General features: G+C 37.5%; 1 protein-coding gene across 1 annotated transcript in view; it reads right to left on the bottom strand.

Moving 5' to 3' along the window:
- The window catches only part of ABCB7 (ATP binding cassette subfamily B member 7), a 126132-nt gene extending 99420 nt beyond the window's left edge, over positions 1 to 26712 (bottom strand). Inside the window, exon 1 of the mRNA XM_024766419.1 lies at positions 26538 to 26712. Coding sequence (XP_024622187.1) covers positions 26538 to 26705 — 168 coding nt within the window. The 5' untranslated portion in view covers positions 26706 to 26712. The remainder of the gene's footprint in view (positions 1 to 26537) is intronic.
- Positions 26713 to 27118: the final 406 nt, after the last annotated feature.

Raw genomic sequence — 27118 nt, 5'->3', positions numbered from 1 at the left:
ACACTCCATCTAGCAGCAGCAGAATAGACATTCTTCTCAAGTGCACAGAGAACATTTTCTAGGATAGATCATATGTTAGGCCACAAAATTAGTCTTAGCAGATTTAAGAAGACTGAAATCATACCAAGTATCTTCTCACACCACAATGGTATGAAACCAGAAATAATAACAAGAGGACAACTGGAAAATTCACAAATACATGGAAATTAAACAAAATATTCCTGAACAACCAATGGATCAAAAGAAAAAAATTAAAAGGGAAATTAAAAAATACCTTGAGACAAAAGTGAAAACACAACATACTAGAACTTATGGGCTGCAGCAAAAGTAGTTCTAAGAGGGAAGTTTATAGTAATACACATTGAGGAAAAAGAAACACTTGAATAAACAACCTGACTTTACACCTCAAGGAACTAAAAAAATAAAAACAAAGCCCAAAGTTAGCAGAAGGAAGGAAATAATACAGATTAGAGGAAAAACAGAGAGCAAGAGAACAGGAAAGATTAACAAAACCAAAAGTTAGTTCTTTGAAAAGACAAAACAGAAGTGATAAACCTTTAGCTAGACTAGCCAAGAAAAAGAGGCCTCAAATAAATAAAATCAGAAATGAAAGAGACATTACAGCTTATATCACAGAAATACAAAAGATCATAGGAGACTAACAAATTGGACAACCTAGAATAATGGATAAATTCCTAGAAATATAAGATCTACCAAGACTGATCAGGAAGAAACAAAAGTTACACTATGGTAACTATAGATAATAATACTGTATTTTACAGTATTAACTTGAACAACAAGGGTTTGAATTGTTAGGGTCTACTTATATGAGAATTTTTTTCAACAGTAAATACTACAGTACTACACAATCTGCAGTTGGTTGAATCCACAGATGCCAAACTGTGAGTATGGAGGAACTGCCTATAGAGAAGGCCAACTATAAGTTATATGCAGATTTTGAACTGTGCAGAGCGTTGGCACCCCCAGCCCCCACATTGTTCAAGGGTCAAGTGTACATTTGAAAGTTGCTTAGAGAGTAATTTTGAAAGTTCTCATCACAAAACACTGTAACTATGTGAGGTGATGGATGTTAACTAATTGTGGTAATCATTTCACAATATACACATATATCAAATAATTATGTTGTATACCTTAAATTAATACGTTATATGTCAATCATATCTCAATAAAACTGGAAAAAAAGAAAAAAAATTGAAAACAGGTACTCAAACAAGTATATTACATGTACGTGCTTGTTTCTAACAGCAAGATTCACAATAGCCAATAGGCAGAAACAACCCAAAGGTCTTCAACAGATGAATGGATTAAATATTGTGGTATATACATGCAAATACAAAGAAATAATATCCAACCATTAAAGGGATGAAGTACTGATATATTCTACAATGTAGATGAACCTCGGAAAGATTATGCTAAGTGAAAGAAGCCAGACACAAAAGGTCACGTGTTGTATGACCCCATTTATATGAAATATCTAGAACAGATAAATCCACAGAGACAGGATGCAAACTGATGGGGGCTGGGGGAAGGTAGGAATGGGGAGAAACTGCTTAACAGATAAGGAGTTTCACTTTGGAGCAATGGAAATGCTTTGGAATGATGGCTGCACTACATTGTGAATATATTAAATGCCAATGAACTGTTGACTTTAAAACTATCATCTTCATATTAAAACTATTATTTTCATATTATACAAATTTCACCTAGTAATTTTTAATAAGTAATCTATTACAGAATTATATCAAGGGCATTTAATCAGAAGTAACAAATGAAAAGTTGGACACACATTTCTGAAAATAGTTTATCAAATAAAATAATAATCACAATTAAATGGCCTCGCTGGTCTTATGTGAAATTAGCATTCCTAGATGAAAGCTTATTAAATTTTCTTAGCAAAGCCAGTAAATACATTTATTTGTGGATACTGGCAATCCCCAGAACTTAGAACTGATTATGTTTTAAAAATGTACAGTCATCTAGCATCTAGATCTTCATGTCTACATACCATTTTCCAATAAAAGGCACAGGGTTCCTTGTAGAAAGGGATGATTTCAAGGCGAGGTCAGGGAAAATATAAGAGGAACCTGGAACACTGTGTGGTGCCAGAAAGAAAGGAAGTACTGAAAAAGGATGGGGGCATGCCCAAAGGACACAAGAGCCAATCTAAAGGAGCTTCCAGTAGCCCAGAGCTAGGACAACTAGAAGAAGAAAATAAAAATTGAGAGTATTAGATGATAGTCCATAGAATATAGTTTATTAACATCTATGAGTTCAGCCTGATATAAATAAGTAAAAATATAAATGAGGGAGAAGGCAACAGCTCTTCTTTACAGAAGTCCCATTACAAATGCAAAATGAGGGAAACAAAAAAATGTATTTAGGCAAACACCACAGTAATAACTGTTGTAGATATGCTAATATTAGCTGGTGAAAGTTTAAGGAGAAATATGATATTTGCATATTCTCAAAGAATCTCCCTCAAGGTGTTTTTTAATTACAAAGGAGAAAATAGTATTTTTCACTGGAGAAACCCAGTAGATACCACCTTAACCATTCAATGGAGGTGAACACCACCAGTAATAAGACATATCAACATTATGTACCCCCTGATATGATGCACTGAAAAGGACACAGCTTAATGTTTTACTGCTTAAGACACTGTAATACGGCTTCTACCATCATATCACCACTCTGTTTTTTTATCAGGAATACTAAATGAGCAACTAATTGCTAAATTCAATAACACCTTGCGTATTCATCTTACATACCCTCTCTGTCGCATAATATTATTAACCATTCCTTCCTTTCTAAAACCCTCTCCTCTCTTGGCTTCTAGGATATCTATCTATCCCTATTCCTTGAACCTCTCTGGCCACTACATATTCTCCTTCTTGGACTATTCTTTCATTTAAATTTTGGCAGTCTCAGGAGTGTCTTCCTTAGCCCTCTATTTTTTTCTCATTCTAAATAGTCTCCAGAAGCTATCCATGGTCACTATAAAAAAAATTACTTCCACGATGATTCTCAAACTTTACCTCAAGTCCAGATCTTTTTCTCGAGTACCTTACCCCATACATACAACTGTTCATTAGACATTTTCATCATGATGTCTCATACATAGCTTAAACTCCACATATCCCAAGCTGAACTCACCATTTTCTCCAACTTCTCCAACTCCTCAAATTTGTTCCTCCCCATCTTAGTTAATAGCATCACTGGGCTTCCCTGGTGACACAGTGGTTGAGAATCCACCTGCCAATGCAGGGGACACGGGTTCAAGCCCTGGTCTGGGAGGATCCCACATGCCACGGAGCAACTGGGCCCGTGAGCCACAACTACTGAGCCTGCGCGTCTGGAGCCTGTGCTCCACAACGAGAGGCCGCGACAGTGAGAGGCCTGCGCACCGCAATGAAGAGTGGCCCCCGCTCGCCGCAACTAGAGAAAGCCCTCGCACAGAAACGAAGACCCAACACAGCCTAAATAAATAAATAAATAAAAATTAAAACAAACAAACAAAAAAACATCAGAGGGTACTCAAAGATTGAATCATTATAAAAAAAAAATAGCATCACTATCCACCCAGCTGCCTAAGCCAGACACCCAGGAACTACACTCTTTATTTTTTCTTTACCCTCTATCAAACCACTCAGTAACTCCTATCAACTTTACCTCCTAAATATCTCTATAATCAGTGTCATAGCCTTAGTTGAGATTGTCATCCCTTCTTACCAATATTACCATTAAACTCTCTGATGTTCCATCCAAACTAAATGTCTCCCTACCTCCAATCTTGTCCACTTTCAATCCACCCTCCAAACTACAGCTTTTCCAAAGAACACATGTTATTTAATATCTTCTGCCCTAAAATGCCCTTTTCTCATTCATCCACCAGACCAGTGTCTACCTACACATCCTACAATACTCATCTATAAATTCTTTGTTTGGAAAGTTTTCCATGACCTCTCTAGACTGAGGGTGGTTCCCCTCAAAAACCCTGCACACATATCTACTAAAGCACTTACCACACCTTATTTTGAGTAGTTGGTTACCTGTTTTCTCCTCTAAATCATGATTTCCTGGAGGGCAAAGGCTATGCCTTGTTCATGGTTGTGGCCCCAGTACCTAGTACAATGTCTGCCAAATGGCAGGTAACTGATAAATGTTTGTTAAAAGACTGGCTGAAGATGGGGGCATGTTCTTTTTGTAAATGTAAAGTTGTGACAGGCAGTGGTAAACTCTAGAAAGACAAGTATAGTATGATTTTGCTACTTTTGTATCTATGATAATATTCTAAGCTAGTAATATAAAAGAATCCATTTAAAAGATAATTTTACAATAGGTTTATTTAAATAGATTTCCTCTAGCTATTCATCAAAGCAATAGATTGTAGTTGCACAGAAGATCCTAAATAAGAAGTAAAATTCATCAGAGTTGTGAAAAGTAGAGCTAGCAAGATGAAGGACAAAGAGATGAGTGAAAGGACCTGGGGTGTAGTGTCAGTTCTGTCACTGATTAGCTAGGATGTAACTGGACTGCTTGAGAAGTATTCAAAACAGAAACAACGATAGTAGCCTAACCACATGAGCTCCATGGCAAACCCCACAAAATCCATTACCAAAAATGGTGTTTTACTACAGAACCATACACCAAAATTGCAATGGCAAAAGTTAAAGCACTTTACAATTCACAAACTGCTTTCATATCTGTCATTGTCTTGATCCTCCCCAGAATAGTGGAAGATAGGTCTTATTCAAATGTCCATTTTATAGCCTAAAAACACTGAGATTAAGATAAAGTAGCTAAAACAAAGTAGTACTCTCCTGCTTCAAAACCTTTCAAAATCTTTTCATGATATTAGACTGCTTGGTGACAAATCCTGATAACACTTCCTCATGACAGGAAGTGCAGGCCCTTATCACACTTCTCTTCTATATTACTTCAATATCCTCCTAACTGATGTCCCTATCTCCAATCCCTGCCTATTTCCAATCTATCCTTCAAACTGCAGGCAGAATCATATTACTAAAACAAATTTGATAATATTATCCCTACTTAAAAATTATGTTCTAGGCCAGCCATGTCCAGTAGAACTTTCTGTGATTATGAAAATGTTCTGTATCTGTGTGGTCAAATACAATAGCCACTTAGATACATGTGGCTATTGAGCACTTAAAATATGTCTAGTGTGACTAAGCTACTAAGTTTCAAATTTTATTTAATTTTAATTGAAATTTAAATAGCCACATGTGGCTAATGTCTACTGTACTTGAAAGTATAGCTCTAAGCAATAGGAAGCCTTTATTTATTCATTTTTTATGATCCTGTTGAAAACCAATGAATAAATAAATAGGTTATACTTACTTATTAGACAAAAAGTTTTAGAGCATAACTGCTTTTTGTTCTTTTCTCCTTTTCAGTGTTTTCTAATCTTTCAGTAGCTGGTATGTACTGTTTTGGTAAATTTTTTGTAAATACAAGAACTTGATTTTGAAAAAAGAAACATGAGTATAGATCTTTATTAGGCAGCATCAAATATGCAGAGTACCTATGTTACATAGAAACTGAAGAAACCCACTGAAATAAAGAGGAAATACTGGGACTCAACCTTCAAAAAATCCCCCAATTCCCCAGTAAAATGATAACCAAAACTGGCTAAACCTAAAAGCTGCAGAATACTTCCAGGAAAGCTTCTTAAACATGTTAAAGACTGTTTTACGTTACAAAAAATAATCATTAAGTCATATGCAAGAACGCTAAAATGCATTACTAGTAGACAAAACAAACCAGAGTTCAATAAATGAACATATTAATAAAACCTATTCAAAAAGATCAGACCACCAACTGAAAAGCTTAAATATGAAATTCTGTCATTATAAAAACAAGTATATCAAACAATGCCAAACTAGAATGACAAGTGAAAGTTCATTTTTACTGTCCTCTGGCCTCCCAACCCATCCCCTCTCCAGAGGCGTGTTTGCAGTATATGCTTCCAGTTTTCTATGTGTTTACATACACACACACTGTCATGGACTGAATTGTGTCTCCTCCAAATTCATGTTGAAGTCCTAACCCCCAGTGTCTCAAATGTGACTGTATATGGAGATAAGGCCTTTAAAGATGTTTATTAAGGTTAAGTGAGGTTATCAGGGTGGGACTTATCTAATATGACTGGTATACTTATAAGAAGAGATTAAGACACAAACTTGCACAGAGAAAAGACCTTGTGAGGACAGAGAAGACAGCTACCTGCAAGCCAAGGAGAGAGGTCTCAGAAGAAATCAACCCTGCCAACACCTTATCTCAGACTTCTAGCCTCCAGAACTGTAAGAAAATAAATTTCTGTTGTTTAAGCCACCCAGTCTATGGTACTTTGTTATGGCAGCCCTAGCAAACTAATACACACACACACATACAAACAGCTGTTAAGTAATCATAGTTAAGAACGGTTGAAGAAAGAGTTCACACTTGGCAAATATTCACACACTTAAAAATATGAATATATTACAATGACAAGTCAATAAAAGTTACTCAAGATCAGTAAAAATAATCTGATAAGTAAACCAAAATAGAAGCCTCAACCTTCTCTTTTCTAGTATGCTTTGAAAAGCATGATAAGTTAACAGTTTAAAAGCCTACTCTCCTAAAACATCAGTATCTGAGAAACTACACTCTTAGGATATAGTTTCTCCATTCTAACATCTCTTTCACCTCTGGATATGGTAAAGAAAACTTAATCAGAGAACTAATAAATAAGCCAAAACACAGCCTGCAGTTAAAATTGCTACAAGGACTAAAATTTTATACATCTTATTCCTCAAAGAACTCCATCTTATAAGTCATATTTTAAGCAAAGGATGCCTACTAATAAAGTAACTCAAAAATTTTTAAAGCATATATGCTTTGGTTATTGAGCAAAAACTGACATTCAGTGACACTACCCCACCACAGTACCACCGAGTGACAGAAATGCAATGGACAAACTTAAGAGGTTACCCTCAAGTTTAATAATTCCACAATCTGATTATGATTTTGCTGAAATATACACTTTACGTAGAAAGTGAGCCTTCTATTGCAAATGTATAGTACCAAAGCAAACATTATTTACTCTTATGTTAGACTTTGTTTTGATCTGATTATAGGGTTTTGTTTTTTTTTGTTTTTTTGCGGTACGCGGGTCTCTCACTGTTGTGGCCTCTCCCATTGCAGAGCACAGGGTCCGGACGCGCAGGCCCAGTGGCCATGGCTCACGGGCCCAGCCGCTCCGCGGCATGTGGGATCTTCCCGGACCAGGGCACGAACCCCTGTCCCCTGCATCGGCAGGCGGACTCTCAAACCACTGCGCCACCAGGGAAGCCCCGATTATAGGGTTTAATCACTCATTTTATAAATATTTTCTGAGTGTCTGCTACATGTGAGATATCATGCCCAGCTATAAGAAGATAAAAAAGATGACTGGAATGTATCTGCCTTTTAGGTGCATAAAATCTTACCTCCTCCACAAGACAAATGATAACTGTACTTGTAGAAAAAGGTATTATAGGAATTCAGAGGAGGAAGAAATCAGTGTCTTATAAGCTTATAAGGAATAGTTCTGTGACATAAATTGGCCCTTGAGCTAAGATTTGAAAAACAGAAAGGAGTTAGAGAGAGGACATTTCAGACAGAGTGTATGGTATAAATGAAGAAACAAAAACAAAAAAGCACAATGTCCAAGGAACAGGGAGCAATCCAGGGTGGCTGAAGGGGCAGGGTATTTATAGAGAAATAGTTAATAATATGGCTAGCAAGCTAGTTAAGTGAAAATCCTTTAGGGTCTTGAACAGCAGGCAAAGGTGTAGAGACCACTGAAGTCCACAAGCAGGAAAGTCATACTTATCAGAGTTATGCTTTAGGAAGAATAATCTGGATGTTTTGTGTGGGATGGGTTGGAAGGGTGAGTGCCTGAGGCAGTGAGAAAAGTCATGCGTAAAGTTACAAGGGCCTAAAACTAGGGCAGAAGTTGAGGGACTGAAAAGGACAGAATAGGCCATTGCTACTACAATGAAATGTTCACCTACCTCACAGGGCTACTGCAAAGATCAAACAACATAATAAAAGATCTGAAAAGTTTATTTACTCACTAGTGACAAATTTTACAAGAGTGTCAAGAGCACAAATGAGGACTTTAGGGAGAGAGATTTTAAAAACGGAAAGGAAAAATCAAAACAACAAAAATGTCCTTTTGCAGGCAGCTAAATATATATCTATTAAATTTACTAAAATATTAAATAATTAAAAGATCTAATTTTGGTAAAGACTGAGTACTAAGTAAAAGAATGCTTATAAGTAAAAAGAAACAGGATTTAAAATTATCTCAGCAACATAAAAATTATGTACATATAAGAACTGAAATTCAGGGGAAAAATGGAAAATTATTTAAGAGGTGAGATTGTGGGTATTTTTCTCATGTTTATTAGATGTGATTTTATGCAATTAAAGAGAAATGTATAAATAAAATAAAAAAGGAAAACTATAAGAATCACACACAGAACAGGCAGTTTCACCTCTACTGTATATTTTACAACATGGAAAGTACACACTCCTTTGAAAAAACAACAACTTTAAGATCACAACATTGAATATTGATGTATTACTGCATTTTGCATTTAATAAAAAGTTTGATATGAGAAAAACAGGTTTCCATTCCATTACCCCCACTGCCCAGTGACAAGGGCCCTTTACTCTGCCACTGGCTACTTAGAAACTACATTAGAATCCCACCAGCCTGCAATATTTATCGGGGATTCTCTGATACCCCTGATATTGCATGCAAAATGAAGCATATGTGTATGTGCATTTTTCTAGGGGGAAAGTTCATAGCTTTTAACAGATTCTCAAAGGGCCTACTGTTCTAAATGAAATGAAAGTTTAGAACCACTATTATGAACTTTTCTCCCCCTCCTATTAATCTTAATAACCAACTCAAATCAATATGTCAATGGTTTAAAGAATGTTATTTATTCAACCATTTCAGAATGAGGGGTCCTCTGAACTCCTCTTCTCAATCCCCAGTGCCACTTCTGCAAGTGGCAGAAGACCTTTAGACGTAAAAAGTTTCTAAGACCTTTTTATTTCCATTCCTTATCATTTATAGCCCATGTAAGCTTCATCTTTAATTTATAAAAATGTTTATAGTAATGCTGCTACTCTCCACCACCTCCTTAGAATCTTTTCTACCTTCCTAGATGATTTTAGAACCTAGCTTACATTCCCTCCACTCTAATTCCATCTCCCCAACACTAGCAAATACTAAACTCACCATCAATCTCAGTTCTTCTACTCCTACACTAAGATCAATAAGTAGTATAAGAGACAACAATACAAATATGCTCCATTAAAAATTCATGTGGGGACTTCACTGGTGGTCCAGTGGTTGAGACTCTGTGCTCCCAATGCAGGGGGCCCAGGTTCGATCCCTGGTCAGCAAACTGGATCCTGCATGCTGCAGCTAGGAGCCTGCATGCTACAACTAAAGATCCTGCATGCTACAACTGAAGATCTCGCATGTTGCAACTGGGACCTGGTGTAGCCAAATAAATAAATAAATACTTTTTAAAAAATTCATGTGAACTGAAATGTACCCTATGTTGCTCCTGGAAAACTACTACCAGTAATAAACTAGGCTCTCAAACTAGAGGTATTGGGTTGGCCAAAATGTTCGCTCAGCATTTTTGAAACATCTGGAAAATCCCAAATGAACTTTTTGGCCAACCCAATAGTATATATTCAAAGGGCTAGTCCCAACAGATCAAAGTCAGGAAACTACAGAAGTGGAAGAAACCTTAAAGATCAAGAAGCTGAATCTTATTTTACAGAAACTGAGGTCCAAAGGAACAAGTGATCTGTCCAAGATAATTAGAGTAGAAACAGAGCTCAAGTGGTCAGGTGTCCTGGTCCAATGTTCATTCCACTGCACCATATGTTGTCCTTTGTACACCAGTTGTTTATTCTCTTCAATATTTAGAAATCAAAATACTTCAAATTGTCTGTATTTTCTCCAGTAAGCTATACTTACTACTACCTCAAGACTCCTTAATATATGCAATACCATTCCTTCCTGGCTTGTTGAGAGAGAATGATACAGGGGACAGGAATTGAGCCTCAATGAAATCAAGATCAACTGTACTTCTGAGTACACTGTCACTCTCTTATATGAAGAACTGAATTGTTTTGGTATGTCTTATTCTTCTCAAAACCAAGCTGACTGCTTCCTAATAGCTTATATGCTTCTAATGATAGCAAATTATTGCCTAATGATTTGTTCTAGTGTCTTCTAACACAAAAGCCAAAACTAGAATCCAACTCTTCTGATTGTTGGTTTCTTTCTGCTAGATTATACTCTTTAAAGTGAGCTGTGGGGACTTGCCTGGTGGTCCAGTGGTAAGACTCCACGTTCCCAATGAAGGGGGCCCGGGTTCGATCCCTGGTCGGGGAACTACATCCCACATGCATGCCACAACTAAAGAGTTTGCATGCCGCAACTAAGAGTCCACACGCCGCAATGAAGATCCTACACACTGCAACTAAGGCCTGGCACAGCCAAAATAAATAAATACATAAATAAATAAACAAATAAAATGTTAAAAAAAATAAAGTGAGTTGTGATCCTGAAGGATATAAATTTAAGTCAGTTCTATCTTTAAGAAGATATCTATTTAAGTTACGATTAATGGTTATTTATTCTGCCTCTTAGAACATCATTTAAAAAGTTGTTTTGTTATCCCAATAATAGGATTATTAATTTAAGAAATTTTTTCTAACATGCACATGAAATCCCTCTTCCTTCAACTGAAGTCTATATTTCTGTATTATAAACTAATATTCCAGGTACGGTCAGGTATCACTGAGCTATTAGAAGGACAACTTTTAATTTTTTAAAAAATAATTATCCTTCAGATACTTTAAACGTAACTGAATCACCTCACCCTCTTCAGTTCCATGCAAAATAATCCACTTGAAAACATCCTTAATTTTTTCCTGTTGTTTTTCATTTTCTTATTACATTTTGTGTCTTCTCAGTATTCACTGTAATTTCTTGACATGCATCTTATGTTATGAAACTTAAATTTTAAAACTTTAGCATCTCTAAAAAGCAGAGTAGGAGGATTATTTCCCTAGTGTTATTATATTCCCACTTCAGTTATGAAGGCCAGAAGTCTCTTAACTTTTATCTACTTTGTTAATTATCAGCAGCTAGTCACCAGTGGGAGGGCAGGAAGAAGGAACTTACACACTACTGGAAGAAATTAAAGTTCCCATCCTTTGTCCATGATGTCAGAGCCAACAAATGAAAACAAAACAGTACCTATCCAAAAGAACTACTAAATGGAACATACAAGGTAAGTACCTCACTGGTAATATCTCCTACAAACCAAAGAGAAAGGACAGACTGCTTTGCTGCATGCGATAAGCCAAAGAACATGAACCTGTCAAAAACAAATGAAAGGAGTTCCACTTCTAACATGACAACATAAGGAGCTCCTTAGACTCACTCTCCAACAAAACTGGTGAAATTTATAAAGTATTACCATTTAAAGTCCCTAGAAATGGTCCTGGAGGCATATAGCAAATGAAATATCATTTACTCAAGAAAATCTATTAGAGCTCAGTAAGAATGGCAAGAGTCTGTGGTGTTTGAACCAGGACACACTCCCTGCCTCCCGACTCCCAGTTCAGCCATATGGAAACTCCACTTGAGTTTGGTGCAGCCAGGAGCACAGTGCTCCCTCTGCCCGCTGAGCTCCTAGTCAAAAGACTATCTTCCTGGGAAAGGCAGGACATCAGCATTTCTCATCCTTCCCCCCAACAACCTGTTGCTGAAGCTAAGTTCTGGGCTAACATGGCCAAGGGGTAGGGTCTCCCTTCTTCCACACACCCCCACTAGAGGGACAGAGGCTCTACCTTGGGTGTGATGCCACTAAGAATATTGAAGCCCCAGTCACCCTAGCCCTGACTCATAAGAGGGTAGTTGCATACCAAGAGAGGCAAGGCAAAAAGACCTGAGGCTACTGCTCCCCAAACTCCATCTAGTGCTCAACTCCTAAGGTGGGGATATCACTCAGAGAGAAGCCACCATTGTCCCCTACGCCCAGCTCCAGAGCTGTGGCTGGGAGATTTTGCCTGGAGAGAGAAGGCCCTGAAGCGGATAGCTCCTAATCTCTTCCCAGAGGAAGTGACTTCATACAACTAGACGTGGATTAGTTAAGCCCAAAGCTACTCTCAAATATAGTAGAGGCTGAGGTGAAAGGCAAGTAGGAGGAGACTAGTGGAATCACTGGACATAGAGGCTGAACTGTAGTTCAGCTGGTTTGCCCCAGAGAACCAGAAAACCAAGGAGGGAAATGTACAGGAGGAGACTGCCTAGGGTCGGAAAAAACCTCAAACACTGACCTCAACAACCTTCCCTTCAAAGGAACCCCAATCTGATGGCTTTAGTCGGTGAAACAATTTCTGCCCCGGGGCACTGTTGGAAAAAACAGTGCTGATCTCCCAGCAACAATTGGAGCATAACTGGAAAAGAGACAGAGAGAGCCTCAGCAAAACAACTGCCCTCTCAGGGTGACTGTGGGCATATGCCAGGCTATGCTGGTAAGGCTATGTTGCTTAAGAGGCAACATTACAGGCACTAACACTGTGAAGTGGGGAGCAAGGGGAGGGTGGAGAGAGACAGCACTAAAATCCAGCCAGTTCCTAAATAAACATACAAACAAGTAAATAACACTAATAAGCCCTGGGAGGGAAGGAACCAGTACCAAGAGTTACTACATTATCTAAAATGCCCAGTTTCCAAAAACTTGCAAGATACACAAAGAAACATGAAACTACAACCTATACACTGAGGAAAAAAGCAGGCAAAAGAAACTGCCTACAGTTTTGACCAGATGTCAGACTGAAGAGAAAAAACCTTCAGAGTTGTCATTATAAATATGTTCAAAGACTAAAGGAAACCCTGTTAAAGAAATAAAAGAAGATTGGTTCAAGATGGCAGAGAAGGACGTGCTCTCACTCCCTCTTGCAAGAACACCAGAATCACAACTAACTGCTGAACAATCATCGACAGGAAGACACCGAAACTCACCAAAACAGATACCCCACATCCAAAGACAAAGGAGAAGCCACAATGAGGCAGTAGAAGGGGCATAATCACAATAAAATAAAATTGCATAACTGCTGGGTGGGTGACTCAAAAACTGGAAAACATTAAACTACAGAAGTCACCCCACTGGTGTAAACGTTCTGAGCCCTACATGAGGTTTCCCAAACTGGGAGTCCAGCAACGGGAGGAGGAATTCCTAGAGAATAAGACTTTGAAGGCTAGCAGGATTTGATTGCAGGACTTTAACAGGACTGGGGGAAACAAACTCCACTCTTGGAGGGCACACACAAAGTAGTGTGTGCATTGGGACCCAGGGTAAGGAGCAGTGACCCCACAGGAGACTGAACCAGACCGACCTGCTGGTGTTGGAGGGTCTCCTGCAGAGGTGGGGGGTGGCTGTGGCTCACTGTGACAACAAAGACACTGGCAGCAGAAGTTCTGGGAAGTACTCCTTGGCGTGAGCCCTCCCAGAGTCCGCCACTGGCCCCACCAAAGAGCCTGGGCAGGCTCCAGTGCTGGGTCGCCTCAGGCCAAAAAACCAACAGGGAGGGAACCCAGCCCCACCCATCAGCAGTCAAGCAGACTGAAGTTTTACTGAGCTCTGCCCACCAGTGCAACAGCCAGCTCAATCCACCACCAGTCCCTTCCATCAGGAAACTTGCACAAGCCTCTTAGATAACCTCATCCAACAGAGGGCAGAGAGTAGAAGCAAGAAGAACTACAATCCTGCAGCCTGTGGAACAAAAACCACATTCACAGAAAGATAGACAAGATGAAAAGGCAGAGGGCTATGTACCAGATAAAGGAACAAGATAAAACCCCAGAAAAGCAACAAAATGAAGTAGAGATAAGCAACCTTCCAGAAAAAGAATTCAGAATAATGATAGTGAGGATGATCCAGCACCTCGGAAAAAGAATGGAAGCAAAGATCGAGAAGATGCAAGAAATGTTTAACAAAGATCTAGAAGAATTAAAGAACAAACAAACAGAGATGAACAATAAAATAACAGAAATGAAAAATGCACTAGAAGGAATCAATAGCAGATTAATTGAGGCAGAAGAACAGATAAGTGATCTGGAAGATAGAATGGTGGAATTCACTGCTGTGGAACAGAATAAAGAATGAAAAGAAATGAAGACAGCCTAAGAGACCACTGGGACAACATTAAATGCAACAACATTCACATTATACAGGTCCCAGAAGGAGAAGAGAGAGAACGGACCTGAGAAAATATTTGAAGAGATTATAGTCAAAAACTTCACTAACATGGGAAAGGAAATAGCCACCCAAGTCCAGGAAGTGCAGAGAGTCCCAACAGGATAAACCCAAAGAGAAACACACCGAGACATATAGTAATTAACTGGCAAAAATTAAAGACAAAGAAAAATTATTGAAAACAGCAAGGGAAAAATGACAAATAACAGACAAGGGAACTCCCATAAGGTTAACAGCTGATTTCTCAGCAGAAACTCTACAAGCCAGAAGGGAGTGGCATGATATACTTAAAGTGATGAAAGGGAAGAACCCACAACCAAGATTACTCTACCAGGAAAAGATCTCATTCAGATTCCATGGAGAAATCAAAAGCTTTACAGACAAGCAAAAGATAACACAATTCAGCACCACCAAACCAGCTCTACAACAAATGCTAAAGCGACTTCTCTAAGTGGGAAACACAAGAGAAGAAAAGGACCTACAAAAACAAACCCAAAACAGTTAAGAAAATTGTAAAAGGAACATATATATCAATAATTACCTTAAACGTGAATGGATTAAATGCTCCAACCAAAAGACACAGGCTTGCTGAATGGATACAAAAACAAGACCCATATATATGCTGTCTACAACAGACATGCTTCAGACCTAGGGACACATACAGACTGAAAGTAAGGGGATGGAAAAAGATATTCCAGGCAAATGGAAATCAAAAGAAAGCTGGAGTAGCAATACTCATATCAGATGAAAGAGACTTTAAAATAAAATAAATCAATTACAGGGGGAAAAAAAGTAAAAAACACAAACACATGGAGGCCAAACGTTACTAAATAACCAAGAGATCACTGAAGAAATCAGAGAGGAAATCAAAAAATACCTAGAGATAAATGATGATGAAAACACGACGAACCAAAACCTATCAGATGCAGCAAAAGCAATTTTATCAGGGAAGTTTATAACTATACAAGCCTACCTCAAGAAACAAGAAAAATCTCAAATAAACAATCTAACCTTACACCTAAAGGAACTATAGAAAGAAGAACAAACAAAACCCAAAGTTAGCAGAAGGAAAGAAATCATAAAGATCAGAGCAGAAATAAATGAAAGAGAAACAAAGAAAACAAAAGCAAAGATCAATAAAACTAAAAGCTGGTTCTTTGAGAAGATAAACAAAATTGATAAACCATTAGCCAGACTCATCAAGAAAAAGAGGGAGAGGACTCAAATCAATAAAATTAGAAATGAAAAAGGAGAAGTCACAAGAGACACCACAGCAATACAAAGCATCCTAAGAGACAACTACAAGCAACTCTATGGCAATAAAATGGACAACCTGGAAGAAATGGACAAATTCTTAGAAAGGTATAACCTTCCAGACTGAACCAGGAAGAAACAGAAAATATGAACAGACCAATCACAAGTAATGAAATTGAAACTGTTATTAAAAATCTTCCAACAAACAAAACTCCAGGACCAGATGGCTTCACAGGTGAATTCTATCAAACGTTTAGACAAGAGCTAACATCCATCCTTCTCAAACTCTTCCAAAAAATTGCAGAGGAAAGAACACTCCCAAACTCATTCTATGATGCCACCATCACCCTGATAGCAAAACCAAAGATACCAAAAAAACCGAAAATTACAGACCAATATCACAGATGATTACAGATGCAAAAATCCTCAACAAAATAGTAGCAAACAGAATCCAACAACATATTAAAAGGATCATACACCATGATCAAGTGGGATTTATCCCAGGGAGGCAAGGATTATTCAGTATACACAAATCGATCAATGTGATACACCCTATTAAAAAACTGAAGAATAAAAATCATATGATCATCTCAATAGATGCAGAAAAAGCTTTTGACAAAATTCAACACCCATTTATGATAAAAACTTTCCAGAAAGTGGGCATTAAGGGAACCTACCTCAACACAATAAAGGCCATATACGACAAACCCACAGCAAACACCATTCTCAATGGTGAAAAACTGAAAGCATTTCCTCTAACATCAGGAACGAGACAAGGATGACCACTCTCTCCACTATTATTCAAAACAGTTTTGAAAGTCCTAGCCATGCCAACCAGAGAAGAAAAAGAAATAAAAGGAATACAAATTGGAAAAGAAGAAGTAAAGCTGTCACTGTTTGCAGATGACATGATACTATACATAGAGAATCCTAAAGACGCCACCAGAAAACTACTAGAGCTAATCAATGAATGTGGTAAAGTTGCAGGATACAAAATTAATGCACAGAAATCTCTTGCATTCCTATACACTAATGATGAAAAATCTGAAAGAGAAATTAAGGAAACATTCCCATTTACCATTGCAACAAAAGAATAAAGTACCTAGGAATAAACCTACCTAGGGAGACAAAAGACCTGTATGCAGAAAACTATAAGACACTGATGAAAGAAATTAAAGATGATAACAACAGATAGAAAGATATACCATGTTCTTGGATTTGAAGAATCAATACTGTGAAAATGACTATAATACCCAAAGCAATCTACAGATTCAATGCAATCCCTATCAAATTTTCAATGGCATTTTTACAGAACTAGAACAAAAAATCTTAAAATTTGTAATGGAGACACAAAAGACGCGAAACAGCCAAAGAAGTTTTGAGGGAAAAAAACGGAGCTGGAGGAATCAGACTCCCTGACTTCAGACTATACTACAAAGATACAGTAATCAAGACAATATGGTACTGGCACAAAACCAGAAATACAGATCAATGGAACACGATAGAAAGCCCAGAGATAAACCCACGCACCTATGGTCAACTAAACTATGACAAACGAGGCAAGGATATACAATGGAGAAAAGACATTCTCTTCAATAAGTGGTGCTGGGAAAACTGGACAGCTACATGCAAAAGAATGAAATTAGAACACTCCCTAACACCACACAGAAAAATACACTCAAAATGGGTTAGAGACCTAAATGTAAGACTGGACACTATAAAACTCTTAGAGGAAAACATAGGAAGAACACTCTTTGACATTAATCACAGCAATATCTTTTTTGATCCACATCCTAGAGTAATGGAAATAAAAACAAAAATAAACACATGGGACCTAATGAACCTTAAAAGCTTTTGCAAAGCAAAGGAAACTACAAACAAGACAAAAAGACAACCCTCAGAATGGGAAAAAATATTGGCAAACAAACCAGCGGACAAAGGATTAATCTCCAAAATGTATAAACAGCTCATGCAGCTCAATATTAAAAAAACAAACAACCCAATCAATAAATGGGCAGAAGACCTAAATATACATTTCTCCAAAGAGAACATACAGATGGCCAAGAAGCACATGAAAAGCTGCTCAACATCCCTAATTATTGGAGAAATGCAAATCTAAACTACAATGAGGTATCACCTCACACCAGTTAGAATGGACATCATCAGAAAATTACAAACAACAAATGCTTGAGAGAGTGTGGAGAAAAGGGAACCCTCTTGCACTATTGGTGACAATGTAAATTGATACAGCCACTATGATGAACAGTATGGAGGTTCCTTAAAAATCTAAAAATAGAATTACCATGTGATCCAGCAATCCCACTACTGGGCATATACCCAGAGAAAACCATAATTCAAAAATGCACATGCGCCCCAAGGTTCACTGCAGCACTATTTACAATAGCCAGGCCATGGAAGCAACCTAAATGCCCATTGACAGACGAATGGATGAAGAAGACGTGGTACATATATACAATGGAATATTACTCAGCCATAAAAAGGAACGAAATTGGGTCATTTGTAGACACATGGATGAATCTAGAGACTCTCATTCAGAGTGATGTAAGTCAGAAAAAGAAAAACAAATATTGCATATTAATGCATATATGTGGAACCTAGAGAAATGGTACAGATGAACCAGTCTGCAGGGCAGAAATTGAGACACAGATGTAGAAAACAAACATATGGACACCAAGAGGGGAAAGCAGTGGTGGGTGGGGGTCGTGGTGTGATGAACTGGGAACTTGGGATTGACATGTATACACTGATGTGTATAAAATGGATGACTAATAAGAACCTGCTGTATAAAAAAATAAAACTCAAAAATTCAACAAGGGCTTCCCTGGTGGCGCAGTGGTTGAGAGTCTGCAAGCCGATGCAAGGGACACAGGTTCATGCCCCAGTCTGGGAAGATCCCACATGCCACAGAGTGGCTAGGCTCATGAGCCATGGCCGCTGAGCCTGCACGTCCAGAGCCTGTGCTCTGCAACGGGAGAGGCCACAACAGTGAGAGGCCCACGTACCAAAAGAGCAAAGAAAAAAAAATTCAACAAAAAAAAAAGAAATAAAGGAAGGTGTGATGACAATGTCACATCATAGGTATAGTATCAATAGGAATGTATTGATATGTATAGGAATTATTAAAAAAAGAACCAAATGGAAATTCTAGAGTTGAAAATTACAATAACTGAAATGAAAAATTAAGTAGAGGTGCTCAACAGTAGATGTGAACTGACAGAACAAAGAATTAATGAACTCATAGATGAGCAATAGAGGGCTTCCCTGGTGGCGCAGTGGTTGAGAGTCCGCCTGCTGATGCAGGGGACACGGGTTTGTGCCCCGGTCTGGGAGGATCCCACATGCTGAGGAGCAGCTGGGCCCGTGAGCCACGGCCACTGAACCTGCGTGTCCGGAGCCTGTTCTCTGCAACGGTAGAGGCCACAACAGTGAGAGGCCCGCGTACCAAAAAAAAAAAAAAAAAAATGATGAGCAATAGAAATCATGCAATATGAAGAACAGAGATTTAAAAACAGTGAAAAAAAATAAACAGATTCTCGGAGAAATGTAGGACATTATTAAGTGCACCTATATGTGTATAATGACTGTACCAGAAAGAAAGGAGAGAGATAAAGGGGAAGAAAACCTACTCAATGAAATAATGGCTGAAAGCCTCCAAAGCTTATTAAAAAGAACAAAAATTTACCCATCCAGGAAGCTCAACAAATTCCAAATAGGAAACATGCAAAGAGATCCACAGACACATTATAGTAAAAATACTGAAAGCCAAAAACAAGGGGAAAATCTTGAAAGTAACAAGAGAAAAAAGACTCCTCACTAATAAGAGATCCTCAATAAAACTAACAGCTAATTCCTTAGCAGAAACAAGTATAGGCTGTAAGGCAGCAGGATACCATATTCAAAGGGCTCAAAGAAAAAGCTGCCAAGGAAGAAGCCTATATCCAGGAAAGCTGTTGTTCAAAAATAAAGGCAAAATAAAGACATTCCCAGACAAACAAACACTAAGAGAATCTGTTACTAGCCGAACTACCTTACAAGAAATACTAATGTAAGTTCTTTAGCCTGAAAGCAAGTGATCTCAGACTGTAATTCAAAACCACACACACAAAAAAACAAGAGCACAGGAAAAGGTAATTGTGTTATTATAAAAGACTGTATAAATGCATACTGTTCTACTTTCTTCTTTGTACTAATTTCAAAAGCAATTGTATAGGGCTTCCCTGGTCCCGGGTACCAAAAAAAAAAAAAAAAAAAAAAAGCAATTGTATAAAATAATATTTATATAATGTATGATTAAGCCTATAACCTATAGAGATGCAGTATGCTTGCCAATAACAGCACAAAGGAGATGGATGGGAGCACAGCTATATTGGGATAAGGAAATGACTCCAGATGGTAACTCAAACACAAGAGCACAAATGAAGAAAACCAGAAATGATAAATATGAAGGTTATTATAAAAAAAAGCCATAAATATTTACTTACCCTCCTTTCTTCTCTCAGCTTCTTTAAAAGTCATAAAATTATATAAAGTCATAATTATGACAATGTATTGTTAGGATTTTAACATTTATAGATGTAATATCTATAAAAGTAAAACAACAAAGCAGGGTAAGGAACTAGAACTATGCAAAAGTAATGTTTCTGTATCTCACTAGAATTGTTATAAAATTCTTAGAAGAAAACATAAGGGTAAATCTTCATGACCTCAGATATGGCAGTAGATTTTTAGCTATAACACCAAAAGTATGACCGACAAAAGAAAAAAAAAAAGTAAATTTGACTTCAACAAAATGAAAAATTTTTGTGCTTCAAAGGACACTATCAAGAAAGAAAAAGACAACCCACAGAATGGGAGAAAATATTTGCAAATCATATATCTGATAAGGGACTTGAATCTAGAATAAAGACTCATATCTCAAAAATAAAAAGACCAATAATCTAAGTAAAAATTGGGCAAAGGACCTGAACTGACATTTCTCCAAAGAATATATACAAATGGGCAATAAGCACATGGATAGATGCTCAACATCTTTAGTCATCAAGGAAATACAAATCAAAACCACAAGGATACATGACTTCACACCCACCAAGATGGCTAGACTAAAAAAAGTCAGATAACACCAATTAGCTAGGATATGGAGAAACTGGAACCTGTACACTTCTCATACTAATGTAAAATGTTGTAGTCACTTTGAAAACCAGTCTGGCAGTTCCTTAAAGAACTAAACAGAATTACCATATGACACAACAATTCTACTCTTAGGTATACACCCAACAGAAATGAAAACTTATGTTCATATAAAACTTGTACATGAATGTTTATAGCAGCATTATTCATAATAGCCAAAAGATGGAAATAACCTGAATGTCTATCAACTGATGAACATATAAAGATAATCTTTTACATCCATATCATGGAATACTATTCAGCCATAAAAAGGAATGAGGTATTTAATGCATGCCATAACATGCATGAACCTTGAAAACATAATGCTAAGTGAAAGAAGCCAGTTTCAAGACCAAATATTTTATGATTCCATTTATGTGAAATGTCCAGAATGGACAAATCTACAGAGACTGAACATAGATTAGTGGTTGCAAAGGCCTGGTGCAGGAGGGGGAAGGAGGGTGACAGCCAAAAGGGTAGCAGGTTTCTTTTTGAGGTAATGAAAATGTAAAATTGACTATGGTGATGGTGGTATATACCACTGAATATACTAAAATCCATTGAATATACTAAATCCACACTTTAAGTGGGTGACTGTATGATATGTGAATTAATCTCAATAAAGATGTTTAAAAAAAAATGAAAAAGTATATGATCAGTGTCACGATCAAGAGTCGAGGACTCGCTAAACATATATAAAAAGGCACTATGGAACAAGTATATGATGCCTCAGTTTCTACCATATAAATATTGATGAAATAAATCCAAAATTCTATCATTCAAAATTCATTAAGTCCTTTTAATATTAATTAGTGTAGTAGAGAGGCAACTGTATAATAATCATTACAATTTAGGTCTTATCATATAAAATCCTCCCATTTAAAGGAAAAACTATTTTTCTTAATAAACTCAAATTAATAATAATAAACTCAAAATGGATTAAAGACCTAAATGTAAGACCAGATACTATAAAACTCTTAGAGGAAAACATAGGTAGAACACTTTCTGACATAAATCGCAGCAAGATCTTTTGTGATCCACCTCCAAGAGTAATGAAAATAAAAACAAAAACAAATGGGACCTAATTAAACACAAAAGCTTTTGCACAGCAAAGGAAACCATAAACAAGACAAAAAGACAACCCAGAAAATGGGAGAAAACATTTGTCAACAATGTGAATGATAAGGGATTAATCTCCAAAATATACAAACAGCTCATACAGCTCAATATCAAAAAACCTAACAACCCAATCAAAAAATGGGTGGAAGATCCAAATAGACATTTCTCCAAAGAAGGCATACAGATAGCCAAGAGGCACATGAAAAGATGCTCAACATCACTAATTATTAGAGAAATGCAAATCAAAACTACACAGCATCACCTCACACCAGTCACAATGGCCATCATCAAAAAATCTGCAAACAATAAATGCTGGAGAGGGTGTAGAGAAATGGAACCCCTCCTACACTGTTGGTGGGAATGTAAATTGGTATAGCCACTATGGAGAACAGTATGGAGGTTTCTTAAAAAACTAAAAATAGAATTACCATATGATCCAGCAATCCCACTCCTGGGAATATATCTGGAGAAAACCATAATTCGAAAGGATCCATGCACCCCAATGTTCATTGTGGCACTATTTACAATAGCCAGGACATGGAAGCAACCTAAATGTCCATCAACGGAGAAATGGATAAAGAGGATGTGGTACATATATACAATGGAATATTACTCAGCCAAAGAAAAGAACAAAATAATGCCATTTGCAGCAACATGGATGGACCTAGAGATTGTCATACTGAGTGAAGTAAGTCAGACATTGAAAGACAAATATCATATGATATTGCTTATATGTGGAATCTAAAAAAATGGTACAAATGAACCTATTTACAAAATAGAAATAGACCCACAGACATAGAAAACAAACTTATGGTTACCAAAGGGGAAAGGGGGGGAAAGGGATCAATTAGGAGGTTGGGATTAACAATACACACTACTATACATAAAATAGATAACTAATAAGAACCTACTGTATAGCACAGGGAACTCTACTCAATACTCTGTAATGACCTATATGGGAACAGAATCTAAAAAAGAGTGGATATATGTATATGTATAACTGACTCACTTTGCTGTACAGCAGAAACTAACATAGCAGAAACTAACATAACATTGTAAATCAACTATACTCCAATAAAAATTAATTTAAGAAAATGAAAATATATGATCAGTGTCAGGATCAAGAGGCAAGGACTTGTTAAACATAGATAAAAAAGGCACTATGGATTAAGTATATGATGCCTCAGTTTCTACTGTATCAGTATTAATGAAATAAATCCAAAATTCTATCATTCAAAATTCATAAGTCCTTTCAACATTAATTAGTGCAGTAGAGAGGCAATTATATAATAATCATTACAATTTATGTCTTATCATATGAAATCTTCCCATTTTAAGAAAAAACTGTTTTAGGTGTTTCCCTCTATGAATAGTGGTCTAGTAATTATTAGATAAGTATCTTTAGAATTCAACAAACATTCACTGTGTGATTAGGGTCTGTCACAGTCTTAATTACCTTTATATAAATATCTAACACACAGAAGGCAATAAACAAATACAAATGAATGGCCTTAATGGCTGTCATTTATCTAGACTAGAACCTAGTCTCCTCATCTGCAGAATTAGCAGGGCTGGATATGATCTTTTCTTTTTTTTAAAAAAAATACTTTGTGGAGTACTTTATTTTTTTTAATTTATTATTATTATTTTTTTATTTTTGGCTGCTTTGGATCTTTCTTTCTGCACATGGGCTTTCTCTAGTTGCGGCGAGTGGGGCCTACTCTTCGTTGCAGTGTGCGAGCTTCTCACTGCGGTGGCTCCTCTTGTTGCGGAGCATGGGCTCTAGGCAGGCGGGCTTCAGTAGTTGCGGCATGCAGGCTTCAGTAGTTGTGGCTCGCGGGCTCTAGAGTGCAGGCTCAGTAGTTGTGGCACACGGGCTTAGTTGCTCCGTGGCATGTGGGGTCTTCCTGGACCAGGGATGGAATCCGTGTCCCCAGCACTGGCAGGTGGATTCTTAACCACTGTGCCACCAGGGAAGTCCCTGATCTTTTCTAAAGTAGTAGTGTTCAATAGAAATTTCTGCAATGATGGAAATGTTCCACATCTATATGGCTATTCAGCCCTTAAAATGTGACTAATGCAACTGAGGAATTAAATTTTTAATTTAATGTAAATTTAAACAGTCACAGGAAGCTAGTGACTACCACATTGCACAGCATAGCTCTAGGGCAAAATCCTGTGTGAAAAACACATTTCACAATGCATTCCAGTAACCACATACACATGGTAATGTATATATATGTATTTGTAAAACAATACTTCCCTTAATACATATAAAGCATTGATATTTTCTTTCCTATTCTACTAAATTTCATCTAAAACAAAGTGCTGATCCAACCCACTAACGTGATTTCATAACACTGCACTAAGGTTCCTTTCAGCTCTAAAATATGCTATAAATACTAATGATTGTCCTGAAAGCATGCATTCAATATTTATTTTGTAATCTTAACCACAAGTGACTAATTAATCTGAAAATTTGCCTCAGGTTGTACCAGGTTTTACTTTAAAAGCCTTATAATCATTCCTTAATCTCCCTGTTAAATCAACATTTTTTAAAAAGAGGCAAGAGTTGCATGTCTTTAAGAAGTAGAAAACAAAGGTAACATCTTTTCCTTGTTTTTCATACTTCATAAATGGTAACCAAAGAAATGGCAGGATATATAGGAGAGAGTGAAGGAAATTGTGGGGATAGTGTTCATGTAAAGAGAGAAAGCTAACTTTTTATTGTCATCACTCCTCTGAATCTCCTAATGACGTCTCCTTCCCCCTCATTCTTCGAGCCTGAAAGTCCTACAAATTTTATCTTTTTTTAAATTAATTTTTACTGGAGTATAGTTGCTTTACAATGTTGTTTTAGTTTCTACTGTACAGCAAAGTGAATCAGCTATACATATATCCCCTCTTTTTTGGATTTCCTTCAAATTTCATTTTAACTTCACCTGGCTTATTAGAGGACTAGAGAATAAGACTGGTTCCCAAGAGATCACATGTTACAAATTTCAACTACAAAGTGCTTTTAAAAAACCTTAATAAAAGGATCTGGATTTGCTTCTCTACCCTAATCTGCCATCTCCTATCATGAAATTCTCACTAGTCTAAACTATAAGCAGTTCTACAAAAGTTTCATGCTCTCTCTTACCTGTGGGCCTTTGTATATGCTATTCCCTCTTTAGCTAACTTCTAATTTTTCAGGTCTTGGTTTAGATATCAGTTACTCAAGTCAATTTTCTCCACCTCAAGATTAGTCTTGATGCCTCTCATGTATATTCTTCCAGTACTTTGTACCTTCCCCATCATTGCACTACTGCATTAATTGCCTGTTTACTTATCTATTTCCCCTACTAGATTTTAAACCCTTTAAGGACAGGGTGTATATTTTGTACTGTTCACTGATGTAAAGATGTTCAATAATTACTGAATTAACATATGGATATAATTCCTTCAGCATTCCACATGCCTAGTGTCATACTCCCTGCTTGGAATGTTGTCCCCAGTTCTACTGCCAGCATGAGATCTTCTCTATAATCTAGTTCTTAATTATCACTATTTCCTCTGGATGCCTACAGCCCTTATTATTCATACTATTCATCTGATATTTAATCCACTACATTGTTTTTTAGTTATTCTTGTAATGCATAGGTCCAATCTCATTAACTAAATTGTCCAGCTTGAAGATATTACTGTGTTTCTCTTGGTACTCCATTACCTAGCATAGCACTATGTACATAGCAGACATTAAACATTTGTTGACAAAGAATCAAAATTTGAGAGGTTCTCATATGAAACTGACAACACTTTAGCGATACAGATGAACAAGGGGTGCCAATTAAGCTTTCTGTCAATTATAGGCAATAAAAAGATATAGTGAAGTACGAATACAAATAATAATAAAACACTATTCTTAAGTGAGAGATAATAATGAACACAAATATTAAGATGCACTGTACCCATAGCTACATTCATTAAAGACAAGTAGCCTTATGGCTTCCAAAGTGACCTGTGTACACAAAAGAACACTGTTTTTCAGATCAAAGGATAATCATGTTTACATATGAATTTAGGGCGGTCTATGTTTTGGAGACATAGATAATTACGGTTTGGGCCTATCAAGGAGCCCTGTCAGCAAGGAAGCTAACTGGTGCTAACTCAATTTGCCGCTTGTTATCTTCCAATGCCCTCCAAATTGCTACTTCCGACTGAGTAAAATCTTAACCATTGGCAAACTGGTTCCAAATTCCATTACTAACTTTGGAAAGTAGCCCAGTTCTCCTTGCATTTAGAAAAGTAAGCAGTATGGGAATGGTGTCTACCCTGCCTCTTATAAACTAAGAGAAAAAACTGTAAATCCTGCGAGAGTCACCAGCGCTCCAGGTGCCCTCTGCCTGGAACCTTCCGTCCTGTTCCCATTTACTGTACCCCAAAGATTTTCTTCACCCCTTCCTCAAATTTCCAACCCTAACTTCCTTCACTTACTGCTGCTCCAAGTTAGCCCTGACAACCTTTCTTCTTTGTACTGGCTCTGACCTGAAGACACAAGGGCAACCTTTTCCCTATAGGTCCCCTTGTCCTTCACCCTACACTTCCAAGTGAACGGCATCTCACCTGGGAGATTCCAGCAGTTCCCGAGCCGCCGAGCTGACGTGACCTCCATTGCGGACCTGGGCCCCAGACAGAGACTAGGGGCCGGATCTGTATCACGGCGTGGCGACGCTTTTCGAAAGCAGCCGCCGCAGCTGCCCAGCCCCAAGAAGGTATCGCGAGCAGCGCCATCTTGAGCGAGGAAAGAGGACCCGAGAGCAGAGGATTGTGGGACGCTGGCGGTCCAAACTACTCACCCCGCCCCCCTCCCTGGAGGAGAGCGGAAACAGCTTCTCTCTGAAGATTCGGGTGCTTTAGCGCAACCGCTTTTTTTCTTCTAGGGCTGGTCTTTGAGTGTTTTTTTTACACAGCAGGCAGTAACGAAATAACATTCTCTCTTTTCCTAGATTTGTCAGGTAAAACACAGGATGCGCAGTTAAATTTGAATTTCAGATAAACAATGAATCATTTCTTAGTATAATTATGTCCCAAATATTGCAGTTGCTAAATCTGGCAACCCTATCTTGTCAATCATTTCTCTCTTCTGCCGCCTCCAACTCAGTGCCAAAATCCAGTCTCTCCATTTTCCCTTTGAATATTCTTAT

Source organism: Neophocaena asiaeorientalis, unplaced genomic scaffold (assembly GCF_003031525.2).
Source record: "Neophocaena asiaeorientalis asiaeorientalis breed wild unplaced genomic scaffold, Neophocaena_asiaeorientalis_V1.1 scaffold47, whole genome shotgun sequence".
Taxonomy (NCBI): Eukaryota; Metazoa; Chordata; class Mammalia; order Artiodactyla; family Phocoenidae; genus Neophocaena; species Neophocaena asiaeorientalis.
The sequence above is the reverse complement of the archived record's forward strand: the minus strand, read 5'-3'. Positions and strand labels throughout refer to the sequence as shown.